We start from the raw sequence: 18,533 nt of genomic DNA, 5'->3' as shown, positions 1-18,533 counted from the left end.
TTAGCAACGCGGAAGTAGTTCCAAGATGACACAAGGTACTCGCATGCTACAGAATCAGAAAAAGACAGTATCATGATACGGATTTTTCAATTTGGCGTGCTGTGAACATTTGTATTCAAACTTCATTCTGACCAAGATTCTTTGAGGATCAATTAGTCATTAAAAAGTGCAATTATAATTTATTTAGGCCCTAGTCCGTATTGGTCACAGGTATAATGTTCAAAAGGATGCTAATAAGAACTAAAGTTATAATATAGAGGTGTTTAATCTATTCAATACATACATTTATCTCATTAATTTTAATTGTTGACAACTTTTTCAGTTGATAGCTTTTATCAACGTTGCGTGGATTACTAAGTGCCGAAAGAAAGGAATAATATATATATACACAATTTGTATAGAATTATATAATATCATGTTCATGACACATTTTGAACCATAGTGTCGACACATGGCGACAAAGACGCCTTGTTTGTTTTTTGTTGGACATACATATTAGATTATTTGGTTTTGTTAAATGTCGCATACCAATACAGTACATGCACTTGTTTGGACAATATAGTTAATTGCATTTTTTTCTGAATTTTAATGCACTGCCATTTTCAACTTATTTGACTTTAATGATAAAAAATGAAAATAAAACGTATATGTGTACAGATAAAAACAAAGATATTAGCGTTTGACATTGCGACAATCATCAGAAAATGCACCTGCATACACCATCAGCTGTTTAGAGTGCATGTAGATTGTTGATTGGAACGTATGTATTGTATATATTGTAATTCACACTACAAACACTTTCACCGAATATTGATTTTACTTCTTCTAATAATCAATACAATTAATATAATGTATTTGTTTATTCCAGTTTTGGTCAAAACATGAACAACAAAGAAAGTTAATATGTGATTTTTTTAGCAGTTGATTTTTTATTGCATTTCCTTATTATTAAAAACTCGTGCTCAGTTACATCAAAATCGTTTGAAATTTAAACAGCAAGTATATTTTCTTTTTAAGAATAACAGAAAAACAAGAATTTCTAGGAATCCGACCGAAAAAGCTAACATACATTTCACTTAACATTTACATATACATGGCTCGTTTTAGCTCAAAAGACCGGATAGAAACGTACCAGACTGCAAACTCGTCTTTCAGTTCATACCCTTTCGAATTTGTTCCTTAACCGGGATGTCATCTTGTATGAGTGTGATATTTGTGCTTGCTTTGCGGGTTTTTTTTCTCGACTAGTTGACACACCACAATCATCGTTTTTTGTTTGTTTTGTTCTTGTTTTGTTTTTTTAAATTCTTATCATCAGTGTGAATACTATAAAACGCCATTGTTTTTTTTAACAAAAACAACTACATAACAACATCAACAACAACAACATAAACATCAATTAATTTGGCTGCTGCTATTAATTATGACAACTAGTATTTTTTATTGGGTACCAAGAATTACAGGAAATGCAAAGCATATAATGAATTCGTCCGTATTGTCGCCCTCGACCATCCACTTGGCGACCGATCTTGCCTAAAGAGAAGACAAACAGATTAAATCACGTTTTATGCTATTTAATATAACTAAAACAATCTATGTAGGTTATAACATGAGTGGTCATTTTATACGAAATTAAATGAGTTATATTATTAAACGAGTTTTTTTCAAATTAATTAAAAGAGAAATTCGGCCACCCGAGTCCTAACCCCAGCAGCACCGGCTGATATTCAACTGCATATTTGCTATGAATATTTCATAATTTTCATGGCACGAGTCTGTTAATCATGTGTCTCTTCACGGTAATTTCCATTTTGAGCAGGGCATTCAAGATCGCATGAATGCCCCCGAAATGAATTTCAATCCTAAATAACGTACAATAAAACAAACAACAAAAGAAGTCATGTTAGATTTTTTGTTTTGAAAAATACTTTTTGTTAAAAGTGACTTGACCTGTAATATTCTTTCATATGTCTTTTTCCAGAAACTTATTTAAGGATGATTAACTTTGTTTAATATCCTTCGCTTTGTTGAGAAAAAAGTTAGAACGAATCTTATATTTCCTCTAAAATGAATGATAATCTATTGTCAGTCATCTTAAAAATCTATTATTTATAAGCATTACGTAAACGCTTGCCGTCAAAGATCAGGACAATAACGCTAGATGCCATGTTTTTGATGCAATATAAATGTAAATATCTTTCTTCTTGTTTATCTCCAATTTAAATAAAGTTAAATGTGTTTATTCCCTGTAGAACGTACTTACTTTATACATTTATACGGTATGTATAGAACCAGTCAGATAGCGTTGTTTATGTATATTGTAATATATCGCGTCCTCTTAATATATATCTATGATTTAAGGGTGCGGAATCATGTGATTTCAACTGCGTTCTCACACTGAACACAGCGGGTCATAAATTTCGCCAAGAATTACATCGTTAAAATAAAATCAAATAATAAAACTCACAAAATAGCATGTTTTTATAGGCTTAGGAATATTTTCATATGTTTTCTCCCTTAAAATTAACTCAGGAGTTTTTCGTCAATTTCTTGCTTGTTACATCGGTTTGAATCATGGTGACCTATGTGAGAACCACGTTGAAGTCACGTGATTCCTCACCTTAAAGATGGTGATTAGAATATCATTCATAAACATACATGGGACTTGAACTCGGGCGATGTTACGCTAACTGTGTAAGTGTAGGTTTCCCCCTTCACAACAGGACACGTGATACCGTGTCCACAGGCGTTCGGCTGGCCGACGGTAAAAGCGGGCCAGGCACCCACGATTTCTGCAGTAGCCTTATTTGTTGCTGTCTGACTGTTAATGCCTGAAACAATTAAGGTATATTTTCTATTCATTTTAAGTTTGTGTTCTGTACTTGTCATATTTTTGTCATTTTTACAAAATTCATTTCTGAATACATAAAGACTGACACATTCTTTTACGAGAATGTGGTAAAGAGATTATATGAAAAATAACTATTTTTACATTAACATGTATAATAAACTGCTCTACTAATTATCTGTTCATAACGCATTCACAGAATTAGCGATAGTCTACAAACCTGATGTGAAATTAACAGTTCCGGTATAGGTTGTGTGCTCCGTAATATGGCAGGGCTCATTATGACAAGGCTCAAGTTGGATCGAGTGTATGGTCCCTAGACTACCTATAAATTAAATTAAACAAGAATAAAACAAAGATGTCTTTAAAAAGGGGAAATTCTAAAGCATTTTTATAACTATACAATTTACTTAGTTTCAAGTTTAGTGCTATTTGGTATATATTCAATTATTTCTACAAATATATACCACATTATTTAACGTCGACGAATAGTTGTTGTTTGCATTATATTTGTTTGTATACACATTCTCATTCATTTAATATTGTTTATTAAATACATTATGAATCTAAACACATATTACACTTAATTTGCTAAATATATTTGTCTCCGTTACCTATAAGATGCTTTACGCTCAATTGTGTGTACCGTTTGCGCTTAAACGCTTAACTGGAACCCTGCATAAAGGGCTTTTAACACACGGATATTCGAGAAGTAAAACATCGCTGACAATGAAGACAGGTTCATAATTTTAGCATCGTTTTCAGCCCTAACTATACATAGAAATAAACAAGCAGTTTGTGACAATAAAAAGTTCATTCAAATTCAATATCAATGTATTCGTCTTTCCAATGGTTAAATGTTTATAAATACATACTCCATAAAATGTTGTGCGTGCAAATGTTCTCCACAATAATACACATACAGACAACGTATACATACATACATGTATGTCTATTGACACTATCAACAATGTCGTCTACATGTACCTAATTGTTTGTTTTTAGGGTGTTTTTATGTATTGCGTGATGTCAAAGGTCAAATTCTTCCGAATATCGTTTTTAGTAAGTGCTAAAAGATATGTATTTATAACCGATTTATAAACAAGTAATGCCATATATAATAATTCTGAAATAACTTTCTTAGAAATGCTTTTTCTGCTAAAAGTTTGGGTTTTCGAATTTTCCGCAAACATTTTGTAAAATTATATATATATATATACATAAAGTATTAAAAAGTGTGTTGAACTAATTCTAATGCACCCAAACTGTTGAGGTTTTTTCATAGTTATTCGACATACATGGACATTAAAAATGGCACAACATTGATAACATAAAGTTGACGTTAGGAAGTCCACTTCACCTAACGGTTCCATAGGCGCTTTATTTAAAACAAGCCTACGAGGATTTTCCTAACATATTACACAATTATAAAACAATAAAAGCCCTTCAAAAATTTTCTGAATGCCATAAATATACATATCTATACTATTGCTTCATTTTTTTATCATAGTCATAAGATAGGTGCCAAAATGTACTTGTACTTGAACATGTGGCTTCCCGTACAAGTCATCGTTGCGATATTTCTCTTTCTACGTGAACCGATATACTCTTAGGCTGTCGTATTAAACATTTCTCTTATGATAATGAAATTCATCTTGCACCTGTTTGATGTAGATCACACAATATACACGTGACTAAACGCGTACTATATACACATACTTGGATGATTTATCGCCTGCCTCATATTCAAATATGAACTGTTAGCTTAAATTAATCGCACCGGATAAACTATATCAAGCATTTTCATTTATGTCTAAACACTAAATTAAAAGAAATGGTAGAGGTACGCCCAGATTGAGTAAGTTTAAAGTACAAGCCAATCTAACCAATCACGGTAAACTTCATGAAGAGACAGCATTAATAACATAGTGTTAATGTATGGGCACCATACTTTGTGTTCAAGGCGTCAGTTAGAAGTTCGTACGTAGACACGTGAAGCCATACAGCAAAACGGCTATTAACTAAACACTGTTATTAAATGGCCGTGTAGCACAAGCTATGTCTTTTGATGAGTATAAGCCATCTTCGTACGATACGTGCAGTCAACATTTTGAATCATAAATGTCCCTTTTCAAATGTTTTATTAGTTGCTAAAATGCAACGTTGGAAAGTGACTTTCTCCCACCTCAGATAAGTAGATCCAATAATTTAACCATGCTAGATATTCTTATCTTGCCCACTGGCGAAGATAAAATGTCCGTATGGAACTTCTTTTTAACGGTCACCACATTATAATTACCTCCCTTGTTGAAGACTGTCGTTAGTAGCATCAAGGAAATCTTGTCTTATGGTAATATTTAGAACGATAATTAATTATTTCTCGCTTCAGATGTCATCATAAAACAGTTTTCACACACCATTCAAGAAATAATGCTTCAGAACTATTTAAAAAGACCGATTTGACTATTAACATTAACTGGATCACTGCGCGCGTATCCATGACAACCACGTGCTATCGCATATCCATACGCAATTATTTTCACTAGGCACAAAAGAGTTCCAGCAAAAAATACATTTTTAATTAATTTTGTTTAACTGAGGTGGGAGAAAAGCATCTACCATAGCCGCTCGTATAAGATAGTTTCATCCCGACCCTCGCGCAGGGTGTTTTGCGGAAACTCGGTAAACCTCGTTTCCGCAAAACACCCTACGCTCGGGTCGGAATGAACCTATCTTACACTCTCGACAATGGAAGATATTTATAGTCCGTAGTAACAACGGCTAACATGATGTTTCTATCTTCAAGTTCTTGGATGAAGTTTATCTTGAGTCACACATGAGTTAATTTAACCAGACTGTCCATTTTTCTTCTTTTTCCAAACACTAAACGGTTGACTAAATTGATTCATGATGTTGCTTGCAACACGCATTTCCACGATCATATATTGCATAAATCATACGCACAGCAGGTAACATGAATTACCCTTCAGAATTTAAGACGAAAAAAGCATTATGTCAATTGTCATTCATCGTTTCTAATTTGTTAGCAGATCTTAACTGTTTAAGGATCTCTTACAACATTCCATAATACAACAGAATATCGGACTTGGAATTCAACACATATTTTTCTGTAATATTGTTCATGTCTCTTTTATCGTGACTATCAAGTTATTGTGAATGTCGATGGACTGTGCACGCATGCTCTCTTGCTTCATTGTAATTTCCATTGCATTCGTTTACTTACTATCAGCTGTCAAGCTCTTAGTGTTTGATAAAAGATGTGACAATTGTTTTGTACAAATATCGTATTTATAATGCTAGTTAAGCAAATGCATGTAGTGTAATTTTTCCGAGGATTGTAAAACACAATGGATGTATGGACGATTCACATTATAATCTGCTTGTTTGTATTCGTCTGCTAAAGAGCCTGTGTGTGTTGAGTTGATATTGAATCAGGACAAGCTTCGTTTTCGGTTTGGAACATTCTACTCCAATAAAGTTAAAAGTGGAATTTGTAAATGGTTTGTAAGTATTTTTTATGTTTTAGACCTTTTGTTATCTTCAGACTTCTGCAAAAAACTTACATGTGACCGTGATTAGTTTAAAAATAAAACTTGTTTAGAGACAGAAATACGAACGAATGTGATTGCCACTGAGGGAGCTCCGAGCACGAAATTAGATACACTTATTCAATTCGCTTTAGTCTTACATGATAAAGAAGAAAACGAAATTTCAAAATCTGCGAGTAAGGTTAAGTTGACCCAATTCTGGAATGACGTTAGAAAGAATGTTAAGAAGAACTGCTCCCGTATCTCACGAAAATAATAATTGACTCGTTCAATCACATCTGCCAAAATCCTTCAAAATTTCGTTGATCAAACCGCTCATCAAAATGTCGAATCTAGATGCAAATTGTACAAAGAGCTATAGGCCTATCTCAAATTTATTCGACATATTTGATAAGGTAGTTGATGTTTGTTTGGAAACAATCTTCACGAAGAATACCAGTCTGCATATCGAAAAATTCACTTTATTGAGACTGCCTTACTGAAAGTTCGAAATTAAATTCTCAGATCTCTCAGCCAAAATGATTTGACAATTCTACCGATGATCGAACAATCAGCTGTCTTTGAATCCATCGACCACTTGACACAAAATCAACGCCTCCAGCATCAATTTGGTATCGCATGTAACTGCATATCTGAGTTACCGGCACCAAACTGTGACCATAGATAGTAAATTATCAAACTATAGTGTTCCACAAAGATCCGTTCTCGGTCAAACATTTTCACAATGTATAATAAACAGTTGGTGCAATATTCAATAAGCATTTACTAAATCACCACTTTGAAGCCCACGAAGGACAATTATATTTATATTTAAATCAACAAATTATCTCAGAAGGTAGCTTAACGCTAACTTGAAAGCTGTTTGTTCGAAATTGATCCTGGATATACAACAATCTGGTAAAACTCAATGCGATAAAACTAATGTCATTGTAGCCACATCTCAAATAAACGAAACCCGTTTTTGAAAAAAAGCGGACATTTGACCATCTGAATGTGTCAGAAATCATGGTGCTTTTCTACTCTCCAAAATAAGCATGGAACAACATATTAACTTAGTTTGCATATCCGGATACTCGTAGTATCTTTATATTTTTGTTTTTAATTATTTCTTCCCATTGATTCACTTTGATAATTGGAATGTGCGTTTAACGTAAATGATAAATTTATTTTTAACTTCTTTCTTAATATATCGTCTGTATTTCATCCTTTTTAATTTTTTGAAATTCATGTTTGTTTAGGATGAAAAGGCACATGTAGTCAAACTTGAATCTAGTGAAGCAACAATCACGCCAAAGCCGGACCCAACACGGACAACCCGAGATTAACACAGAACAACCCCGATCAAGTGATAGATCCGGGGTGGTTCGGGCTGTTCAGGTGTGAAATTGAGTCGACGGGGCCTCGACGGTCTCAAAACATCGGATTAGCCCGGAGCAAACAGGGCACCTTAACGGATTATCATGGATTAACACGGAGCAAACACAGAGCCGTCACGGTTTACCCCTGTACCACCACAGCCGTGCCACAGCCCATACCGGAATTGCCAGACCATCCAGGACAAACACTGTTTCAACATGATGCCATCCCGGACTCTCCCGGACCATCCTGTATAAGCTACGAACCGCCTCAGGGTGATCCGTGTCAACAACGACATGCCGGATCGCCCATGATCAGCACGGTGCCACAACGGACCTTCCGGGAGCAAACACGGCCGCTACATAGACCTTCCGGGACTTCCCCGGATTGAACAATCTTCCCGGATTGTCACGAACGGTCCCATTTCACCACGATATTTATAAACAGTTTAAAATTGCCGGTTTGGTATCCACCCCCGACTGCCTTAGACTGTGCCGGGCTGTCCTGGATCGGCCCCAACCCAACACGGATCTGATCAAATTTCTGTACGTGACGATCAGGGACACTCCGGGAGGTCTGTGGTACTGGTGCTTTTATTTCTTCTTGTAATTTAAATGCCGACAAATGTTAAAGAACAATATTTTCTATATCTGTGATTTGATGTTTATACCGCGCCTTTGAACGTTTATTGTATATATGAAAAGAGCGCTTAAAAATCTGGTATGTAATAACACAAATAATAGTGTGTAAGGGCTGTCATGGTTAAGTGGACACTACAGACAAGTCCTTTTAAAGTTTTGGATTATGTTGACTCTTTTGTCTGTCCATTGGTTAAAAAACGGAATCATAATACTGTCCCTTATATTCTGAATATGATGTGTTTACAAGACCTCATGTACAGAACATGTTGAATTATTTTCTAACTTTAGTTGATGTGGTATGTTTGGATAGAGGTTTATAGAAGATAGATTTCTTTCTTGCGTATAGTGCAAATACTCCTTTCCTAGTGGTCAAAATGAATTCATGTATGTTGGGCGCGCAATTGTAAAAAATATATTCTTCGAAAAGGAGAGACTTAAAATATCTTAAGCATGAATGTAACTTGTATAGTTTATTCCATTCAAATATACGTCGAGAAAGTCATGCGCAAAACGGGCGAGTTAATATTAATATTTTTATATACTTTTTCTGACTCTCTCATACCGTCTTTTTTGGTAATTTCATTTGATAACAATTTTATTCTTTAGATTGGTTCATGGTTACTGATCAACACAAAATCATGATACTGATAATAACTAGCATTACAGCAATTCAATAAATCTAAAGTATGAAACGTTATTTTTCTCCGATGTTTATAAACTAGCATAACATTTTTAACTATTTCATCCAAGATTGCAATTATCAAAATATATAACCACATCGAACTTAAAATCTACTCACAACAGTGTTGATATATCCGTGCAAGTGTGTCAGTGAACTAGTTAATTGATTTTGAGGAGATAACCGTGTATTCAGACTATCCAGACAAACGTTTGAATAGGCGAAAGTAATTTGTTATATGCCATATATATTTAAGGACAAACATGATATACATTATATATAAATATTAAGAAAAATTCAATGAATGTAAATATAAAAACAAAAAGTCTATTATTTCTTATTACATATAAAAAATAAATATTTTATATAAATGTATTAAAACAAAAGGAAACACATTTAGATGTGTTCAAATTTATATTAAGAAAGTAAATTATGCTTTTTTCTTATTCTTTAATCAGGTAAAGTAGTAGCAATATTGAGCGCAGCTTTCTGATATCCGAATTACTTTAATTTCGCTTCTATCATATATCGAATCATGACGGGAGTCTTTACAGGGGCAAATTAATGGTCGATGCATTTTTGTATTTAACTAATTATTTCTAATGTTGAACTCATTTTACTGTAATGATCTAAACAAGAAAAAAAAGTTAATTTAGTTATAATTTATAAACAGTTAAAGTATGAGCTTTTAAAAATGATGTTTTTTGTTGAATTAATAGCTACGTGTCCTAAGTGGCCTTAATTCCCAAGTTCAAAAAGCGCCAACATATAGCCAATATATGTTTGGTCTGTGCTCTTACCGCAATCCGTATGGTGCGTTAAAAGAATCCCTGAACATAACACAACCGAAGTTAGCAAGAGCTGGATTTTAGCAAGGACAAACATGTTTGAAACTGTACGTAAGATCCTAATCGGCGTTTTTAAAGATATGCCCGTGTCGGTTGAAGATGTAGCGTTTATATATCCAGACCAACATGTACTAAAGATAAGACTAAATATAGTATACATGTGAAGTTAGCACTGCCCTACATCTTCCACTTTGATAAAAAGTTTTGATCATCAAATTACAATCACAAAATGCTGTAAGTCAGCACAATTGTAATGTGTGCCAAGTTGAACTCGAGATAAAATTGACATACAACATTTCATTGACCTTTTACATAGGTTTCTAAAAGATTCGTAAATCGACTCAAGTTGAACCTTAAAAACGAACAAAATGCTCTTTTACAGTATGTACTCATAAAAAAAAAAACATTAATCAAAATAGCACATATTTTCTGCTTATGAGGCCCGACATATGCAAAAAAGTAGATGCCATAGTTTACAAAAACAGTGTTTGTGATTGGTCAAATGATGTTTTTTGCGGTTATATTTATGTGACGTCGATGATAAAAGAGCTCATTGACGTTTATTTATTTACCTTTCATGAGTATTGAATATGTTTTACTGGCTCCTTGTCCCAATATTTTCTCACTTTTTTCAATTTATTTCATTCAGCAAAATTACTTACTTTATATTTATTTTATGAAACAAAAAGTAGGTTATCTTATTTATCTCAATTATTATCCCATTTAAAACCCTTTAAAAAGATAATATAACACAAATAATACAGAATCAAAAATAGAGTGCTGAACTCGATCCTGTTATAAGGGATTTAAGATATTTCGAGATATTGAGGTCTTGAAATAGAATCACTTAAGCTGACACGATGTGGCATTGACAGTCTTGCAATTTTCATTAATGTCAACCAGTATGTTTAATCAGTATTTATTGCAAATACTACGAAACATAAGTATTAAAACAGCCGAATAATTTATATTGGATGAAAAAGCAATACAGTTAAATAATATAGATTAAGCATTAATGAGACATAACCAGCTGCGAACAACTTCAATCGAGCCAAAGCTACTATTTCGAAATTAAGTTATATTTAGGGCTTGAAGAATAGGCCCTCTAGAATGTTGTTTATATATATTATATAGCCATGTACCTATAAGTTTTATTCAAACTTTTGAAGCATAGTTGCATATTTCTTATTTACATTTTATCGTTGTCCATCATTGTAAAGAATGATCATTGATGGTTAATTGGAATCCTCCTCTGTCACCAGTGGCCAATTTGAACCAACCTTTACAGCCAACGACTTTTTAAAACACTCCATTTATAGCCGTAAGTTAGGTTGAATTCAATGTAAAATGTTTCCTAATATATGTATGTACGTACATTTTAAATGGCTGCTGTCCCCATATCAGTTAAGTATCATTATAAAGGACTTAAAATAGATTATATCACTATAACATTAACCGTAATCTATCTATTGGCAATGAACATTCACCAAATATCATCATTATCGTCTTCCCGTCTGCAGCCGGTCTTTGCTTAGAGCTGTTAAAATGACCGAACGAACAAACGGTTGACAAATTTGAGCGTCAGTAGCTGGCGTTTGGTCACAATATTATTTCGGCAACATCACCAGTCGTTTAAAATGATCTTAAAGGCATAGTTGGCAGCATCAGTCAGTGATGGTGAAACAGGTATACCCAAAACAAATTTACCATCACTGACTAATACTTATAGCTGTGTTTTAACAAGATCGTTTACAATTTCAAACAATTCGAGAATAAAAAACATGGTTCACAGCTGGTTTTCCCTATACAAAATAAAAGCCGCTTAAACAAATAAAAAACCTTTTTTGATTAATGTAATCGAAACAATGCATAAAAGTAAAAAAAAATAACCTTCTACGATTGAAACCCTTTCAGTTTGTCCTCAAATCTATGTAGGATGGTGTTGCTAAGTAAGATTTAGTTACATAATAATGTATTTAACTTATCGCAGTCACATTAACTGGTGATCCTTTACCAGTTTGATCAATGTACGTATTGGTTGGCATAAAAATTAGGTCAATGATTCATAAATGAACTTACGCGAGTATACTATACTATTCTAGCAACCACATTTTTGAATGGAATACGACTACGATTATTAGTTATGAGAATGATTGATGTAACTAGAGAGAATTATTATAAACTTTCAGATGCTTTATAGATATTCATCAATGCAATTTGGAAGGCATTTCACTCTTTCAAACAGTAAAAATATTAATTTTCTCTGCTTTGACATTGTAGCATGCTCTTACGTTTAAAATCAAAAGACAAAACGCGCAGGTATGGCACACTATTTTCAACGCCATCATTTCAGAAAGGACGTTATGTGCGCGTTGAGTTAAGAGATATTTTCTTAAAGAATGAACTCCACTGTTAGGCATTTTGTCAGTATAAGATTGCAAAATAGTTCACCTTGTTAAGAACAAACCTGAGATGAATCTTTCACTCGTAGCTACAGCACTGGTGATTTTTTTTTAAATTCACTCGGTAAAATAAATTAAGATCTCTATATGTATCACAAGCAAACGTTTCTTCAAATGTACCCTATAGCATGGTAGAGACAGTCGCATTTACAAATTCAAGGTCCAAGTCTTCAAAGATAATATTAAAATTGTGCAGGCTTTCAAACTCGCGCAATATATTATACCTATAAATATTGCTATGAGGTTTTTGATAAACATACCTAGTTTTTTTTATATATATATATAGTATGTATGTACTGTGCTGTTTGTGGAGTTTTGTGCTGTTCTTACATGTTTCTTGTTTGTGATTTTATGTTCTATGTCTTTGGCGTTTAACCAGTGCCATTAAACCGGGTTTATGTTTAAACTTTTTGCTACTGAGCTTATTCCTGTAGCTTTTCGCATCAATATTGATAAGAAATGTTTGAGTTAGAAACCATACAAATGAGTTTGGTCAAAGGTATGACATACATAATCAAGAGGGAATAATAATTATTTATTGAAAATAGTTAAGTTAATGCATTGTAGCAACATTTTGAAAGGATTGTGTAATAAGTGCTTGGAATGAATTAGGTCAAGTTTTATAATGTATTGGCAGTAGCTTTTAAATAAAATTTTGAATAAAATACGATCTGGTTGTATGTAGAAATGATATACCAAAATACCATTGCTAAGGACTTGGTAAGAATTGCGCGGGTAAGAGAGGGAGGAAAGATCTTTAGGCTCATCAGGAACCATAACACTTAATGTAAAAGGCTAAATGGCTGTTCATCGAATTAAGTCGAGATAAAAAGGTTATAAGACTTGTAACAAAAAACACCTGATACAAAGTACTTAGTATAAGGAGCGCACTTAGTAAATTCGGTTGAACTTTGACCAATCCTTGGCCATAACATCAGAGTTGGAAACGAGGCTGTTTATCGAAATTAGTGAATATGTAATACCCCTTTATATTAAAACAGGTTTGGTAGCTTTTGGATAAGAACGACACACGACAGAGAGCAGACCACGTGAATTTGGTCAAATTTTGAGATATCTTGGGCCATAACTATGATGTTGGACTTGATAGTGCGATCCGATTGTTCAATGAACTCAGTAATGTTTTAAATAATTTTGTAACCCAGTTTGGCAAAATGTTAGATAGTTAAAGCAGACTACGACGCAATACGACATAATCCATATTTGTCTGTTATAGGCGACATGGAACGTGTTTTGTCTACAACAAGATACCCGAGGACTGTGTTATCAGTCATAAACCAAGCATTAAGTACTACATATTATTCATGAAACATTGATTAGTCATATTCCAAGATTTCTTGGTCATCATACCCATTGTGTCTACCTTTATGCGCATTGTTTTAAAAATAACGTCTGAGTTCATTTGGGTATCATAATTATTCACCTTTGGTATTTGGCATTTAAATTGGACTTGTTTTCATCTACCAATTTACAGCTATAATACTTCTGTGCGGGATTAAGTTGCATAAAGTCCTCGGTCAGCTGTATTTGCCTTCACCCTTTCGGGCAAATAACTAGGCTAATATGAAACCACCTTATAAAAATAACATTATAATATGTGTGGGTAAATTGAACCGGAAACAAGGCTTAGTATTTTATAAATATTTAATGACCTGGAATTATTATTGGAAATTCAAAACAAATAATATCTCTTCACAAAACATCATACATTTACCTATTATTCGCTACTGCAAACAGAAAAACATGTGATAATGATATGTAGACTAAACAATCCCATTGAATGGTTAAGAAGAAATAATAGAACAAGAAACACAAGAATAATAACAATGAGTATGCACACATATAATTTTCCTACACTGTATTATATATATGTATACATATCTTCTATCGCATCTTGATAGTTTTGTTTTGTTTTGTGATCCATGGGAACAGAAGCTTGACGATGTATTTTTGTTTGCAATGATAAATACTGGTTTAACCAATACTAACTTTATTTAGAAGTGACACACTAAGAACATCGGTTTCACAATGAGGTATTCTATGCATATTATATATTGACACCATTACGCACCTGTCAATTGTAACCACGGCCCCCAGGTCCGGGGGTTTACCGGGAGAATGGGCGGTGTTTTTACCTTCCAGGTGGCCCCGCAGTGCCGGGTGAATGCGGTAGTTTTGTCTTCGCTTTAAATATAGCGGGAAATGGGCCTTACCTAGGGTCTCTGGGGAGCGGGGGCCTTTGGCGGGGGTTTCACCAGCAGTTCGTCCCCGCAAGGCGGGGATTTTGCCCGGGCTTGGCTGGACCGAAAGTCAAAGTCCCCCCTAATCCCCGGACCTGGGGGGGGGGCGTGGTTACAATTGACTGGTGCATTACTAGTACGAACAAAATCGAAACCCTAGTAATCACTTGTCATTTTCGGGCGTTAATTACTCTTGACATACATTTATATACTTTGACTGAATTAACAAACATTTAGCACATGGTTTGCGGCTCTGAATCGCCGAGAATAACGCTTTTTGATCATCGTAAATTTCTGCCGGCGAATCTGACTTCTCTTTAAAAATAGCGAAGTCGTCGCGGTTTAGGCGCCTTATTCGCTCGAGTCGCCTAGTTGGCTAAGCTTTAGCCCTTTGATATATTACTAGTTTCAAATGTGCACTTGCCCCGTCGAAAAACACCATTTACGTTTCACTTGCCCAGACCAAATCTATCGGACAAACGTTAATGTCGAGCCGGGTAATAAGAAATCACTTTTTGTTATTCACTGAAAATATGTTAAATGTCCCGAAATTGTGTGCAAGAGTACTGCATTAAACAAATGACACATAAAGAAAACCCGAAATAAACCGTTCGAAATACCATTTAACAAACGTTGCTAAGGCACCAAGTTTTCGAAAAATTACAGGCTTAAGTATCTTTTTAACAAATTACTTACTAAAACTTGATTTACGGCATATTTTATAATTACAAATAATTGTCTGTCATATTTACAATTATGCGAACATTTTCATTTTTAGACATCAGAAATCTTTAAAACAAGAAAAAAACACAATTTTAGCAAACAAAAACGCTAATATTGATCTTGGATAAAGAATTGCTCGTTAAGTTGGGGCCAGGGGTCACCATTGCAAAAGAGTTTAATAAACACTTACGAAGTTAATGTTAGCAGGGCAGGTGACGTTCGTGAGGTGACGTTCGTGGTGTATGTGTATTTATCCTGTCCCTTACAAATCGATCCAATAACAATGTGTCGTGTAAATATTGCGTTATAAGGATAATTTACCACGTGATTTTTGTCTACAGTCAGTTAGTTATATGACCGCGAAAACGGACAGAGTAAAAGCACAAATAGTGCTCTAGTATCTTACCAAAAGTCAGCCAACATCCGATGTCAACAATCGCTGTCCAAGATAGGTTCTATCACTCTACATGCTAATAACAATGGTAAAAAAATCGGTCTGAAAATGTACACTTACCCCATCAGCAACTGTTGAAAACTGTACAGCATTCAGCGACAGTAAATTCCATTGTCAAAATTGACAACATCTTACTGATAACAGAAATGAATTATCCCATTGCGGGTAGAGACCTGAACATATAACACTTTATTCTGTAATATCAACTTAACTTCCGCATACGATTTGGAGTGCTTTTCAGAATACAAAAATGTATAAGTTACTGTCATGTTTAATCAATTTAATGGAATATAATAAAGTGGAATAGAACTCATTTTGCTTCGTAAACACAAAGAACGCGAACGCCACTTGTAAAATCTTGTTGCTTAGCGGAGACATGAGCCTGCTTCTTAACGAGAAGTTACACTTGATACGTGAAAAAAATCGCCAAGTCGTTGGAGATGGCAGCTTGTGGCTTTGATTTCACAGGCCATAAATGTTGCACTTGACTCAAAATACACGCGAATATGGGCGAATCAAAATCCTTGATCACTAAATTCAGTGTCAGAATGCAATAGATTTCACGTAGTAAACAATAGATGATAAAAACATCACATCTAGCTAATCAAATTGTTTGTTCTCAATCTGTGACAACTTTTACGAACAATCATTAACCATAACAGCAGAGTTGTAAATGTTGATTGAACTCAGTCTAGATATAATGCTCCTACATTTTATATGTAAATAGACAAAGACAATTTGGTAAAAAATCATACAGAACAAAGTCCCAAACCTCTGAAGTTGATAGTGACTGTTTAACGCACACAGTCATGTTTCCATGTTGCTTATGCACATTTTAACCAATGATGGTGAATTTTGAATGCTTCACTGACAGAATGGACATGGAAGTGTGACGCGGCAGACGATGACACGTGACAACATTACCTGTATATGTCTGCCATGCCACGCATGCGACATAATACTTGATTTCGTCTAAAACAAGAGACACGAGGAATGCTTTATTTGTCATGGAGCAAGCATAAGTTGAACAAACATGTAATGATACATTCAAAAAAGTCATATATATAAGAATGGTTTGGAGTGGAGCTTGGACCTGTGATCCTCAACATTTTGGTTGGAGGGGAGCTTGGACCTGTGATCCTCAACATTTTTGAGTGTTTGACCAATGTCATGAAGAGCAATGGTACTTGGGTGAGGTATCTAATTCCATTTCGACGCAATAGTATTACATATTGTTCACGCAATTATTTGTTGGTATTTAAAAAAGGAATAGTATAACTAGAATAATTCCCAAAATATTTCAATAAAGTTCAAAGCGTTTTGAATATTTTAGTTTGAACGGTTTTTATAGAATGAGCTTTGGTAGGACAAGTCATATTGGTAATCCTATCAACGCCCGTTTTTGAAATGATCTTTAGAAGTAGTTTTACTATCCATTTCAAAAATGATATATTCAGATTAGGCATCGTGTGTTTTATTTTGCAAGTAAAACTTTAAATTTAGTTTGTGGCACTCGCTACTTATTGAACCGAAATTCCTGATCGTATGATATATAGGATGGTCCCATAGTCTACGCATATATAAGTCATTCTAGTGCATATCGCCTTAAAGGCTTGGTCGGCTTGTACTTAGAGTGGGGTCATATACAACCTTATACAAAGGCAAACGGAGTAGGCATGTTATATTGTAAAGATAAGACCATGCACGCACCTTGCCTGTGGTTCCATAAGTCATATCGTCTTAAGGAATCCGACCCACAAATAAGCTAAGTTTCCATCATTATAATGTTAAATGTTGATGTCCGGTCCCAAATTAAACGTTAGCGCGAACAGAGCTAGGACACAATTTCACGACGTCATTTCCGTACTGACTTTACGCCCGCCTACAATTTTTAGCTCTTTTTCTATAATTTACTATCATAATTTTTATACTATTATTTTTGGGAATATTATAACGTGGAAAATGCATGCATTTGAAATGAAGGCAACATGAATCGAATTAAGGAAATTCACCTCGTCAAAGTTTTTGATATTGAATAAGTTTCTTATCGTATGATGTATAGTCGGACGCACTTTAAAGGGGTCCAACTATTAAAGTTAAACTAGGTCATACCGTCCTTAAGGCTTCACTGGCTTGTACTTAGAGTGAGGTCATATGTAATATTAAACAAAGGCAAACAGAGGTGGCATGCTAAATTGTATAGATAAGACCATGCATCTTGCCTGTAGTTCCTTGCGGCAGCTCACCGTATGATGAAATAGCGCAAAAAAAGAGAAAATTGTCGATAACTGACAGACTTGGTATCGATGTGTACAATGCATTGAAACTAACTAAGTCGCACATAGTTTACACTTAATTTATCTTTCGCAGTCTTTTTTTTATTTTTCTATTAAAAAAGGTTACTAGCACAGCAATTTTGGCGACACCGGTTCGAACCCGGTCTCCGACACTTTTTTTTACATTTTTGTATATGTTTTACAATTATGATATCAAAGAGTAAAACATTTTATTGAATAATTGTCCTGAGATTCTTTACAGAAAAAAACGTTTTTTTTTTTTTTTTGGTGCCAATCTGGTGTATAGTCCATTTAAAGAATCCGGCCCACAAATAAGCTAATTATCTAATATAATGTAATCATAGCTTTAAGTGTTGATGTCCGGTTATCACATACAACTTTGGTATCAATTGAAATGT

At 34.3% G+C, this 18,533-nt stretch overlaps 1 protein-coding gene across 1 annotated transcript; it reads right to left on the bottom strand.

Moving 5' to 3' along the window:
- Positions 1-1,428: 1,428 nt before the first annotated feature.
- Positions 1,429-9,982, bottom strand: LOC128207624 (NPC intracellular cholesterol transporter 2-like). Its single transcript, XM_052910664.1, has 4 exons — positions 9,894-9,982; positions 3,069-3,173; positions 2,659-2,831; positions 1,429-1,533 (listed from the first exon to the last, which is right to left on the bottom strand). The coding sequence occupies exons 1-4, from the start codon at positions 9,976-9,978 to the stop codon at positions 1,441-1,443; spliced, it is 456 nt and encodes a 151-aa protein (XP_052766624.1). The 5' UTR covers positions 9,979-9,982; the 3' UTR covers positions 1,429-1,440.
- Between the last annotated feature and the right edge of the window lie 8,551 nt (positions 9,983-18,533).

This window comes from Mya arenaria, chromosome 11 (genome assembly GCF_026914265.1).
Source record: "Mya arenaria isolate MELC-2E11 chromosome 11, ASM2691426v1".
Lineage (NCBI taxonomy): Eukaryota > Metazoa > Mollusca > Bivalvia > Myida > Myidae > Mya > Mya arenaria.
The sequence above is the reverse complement of the archived record's forward strand: the minus strand, read 5'-3'. Positions and strand labels throughout refer to the sequence as shown.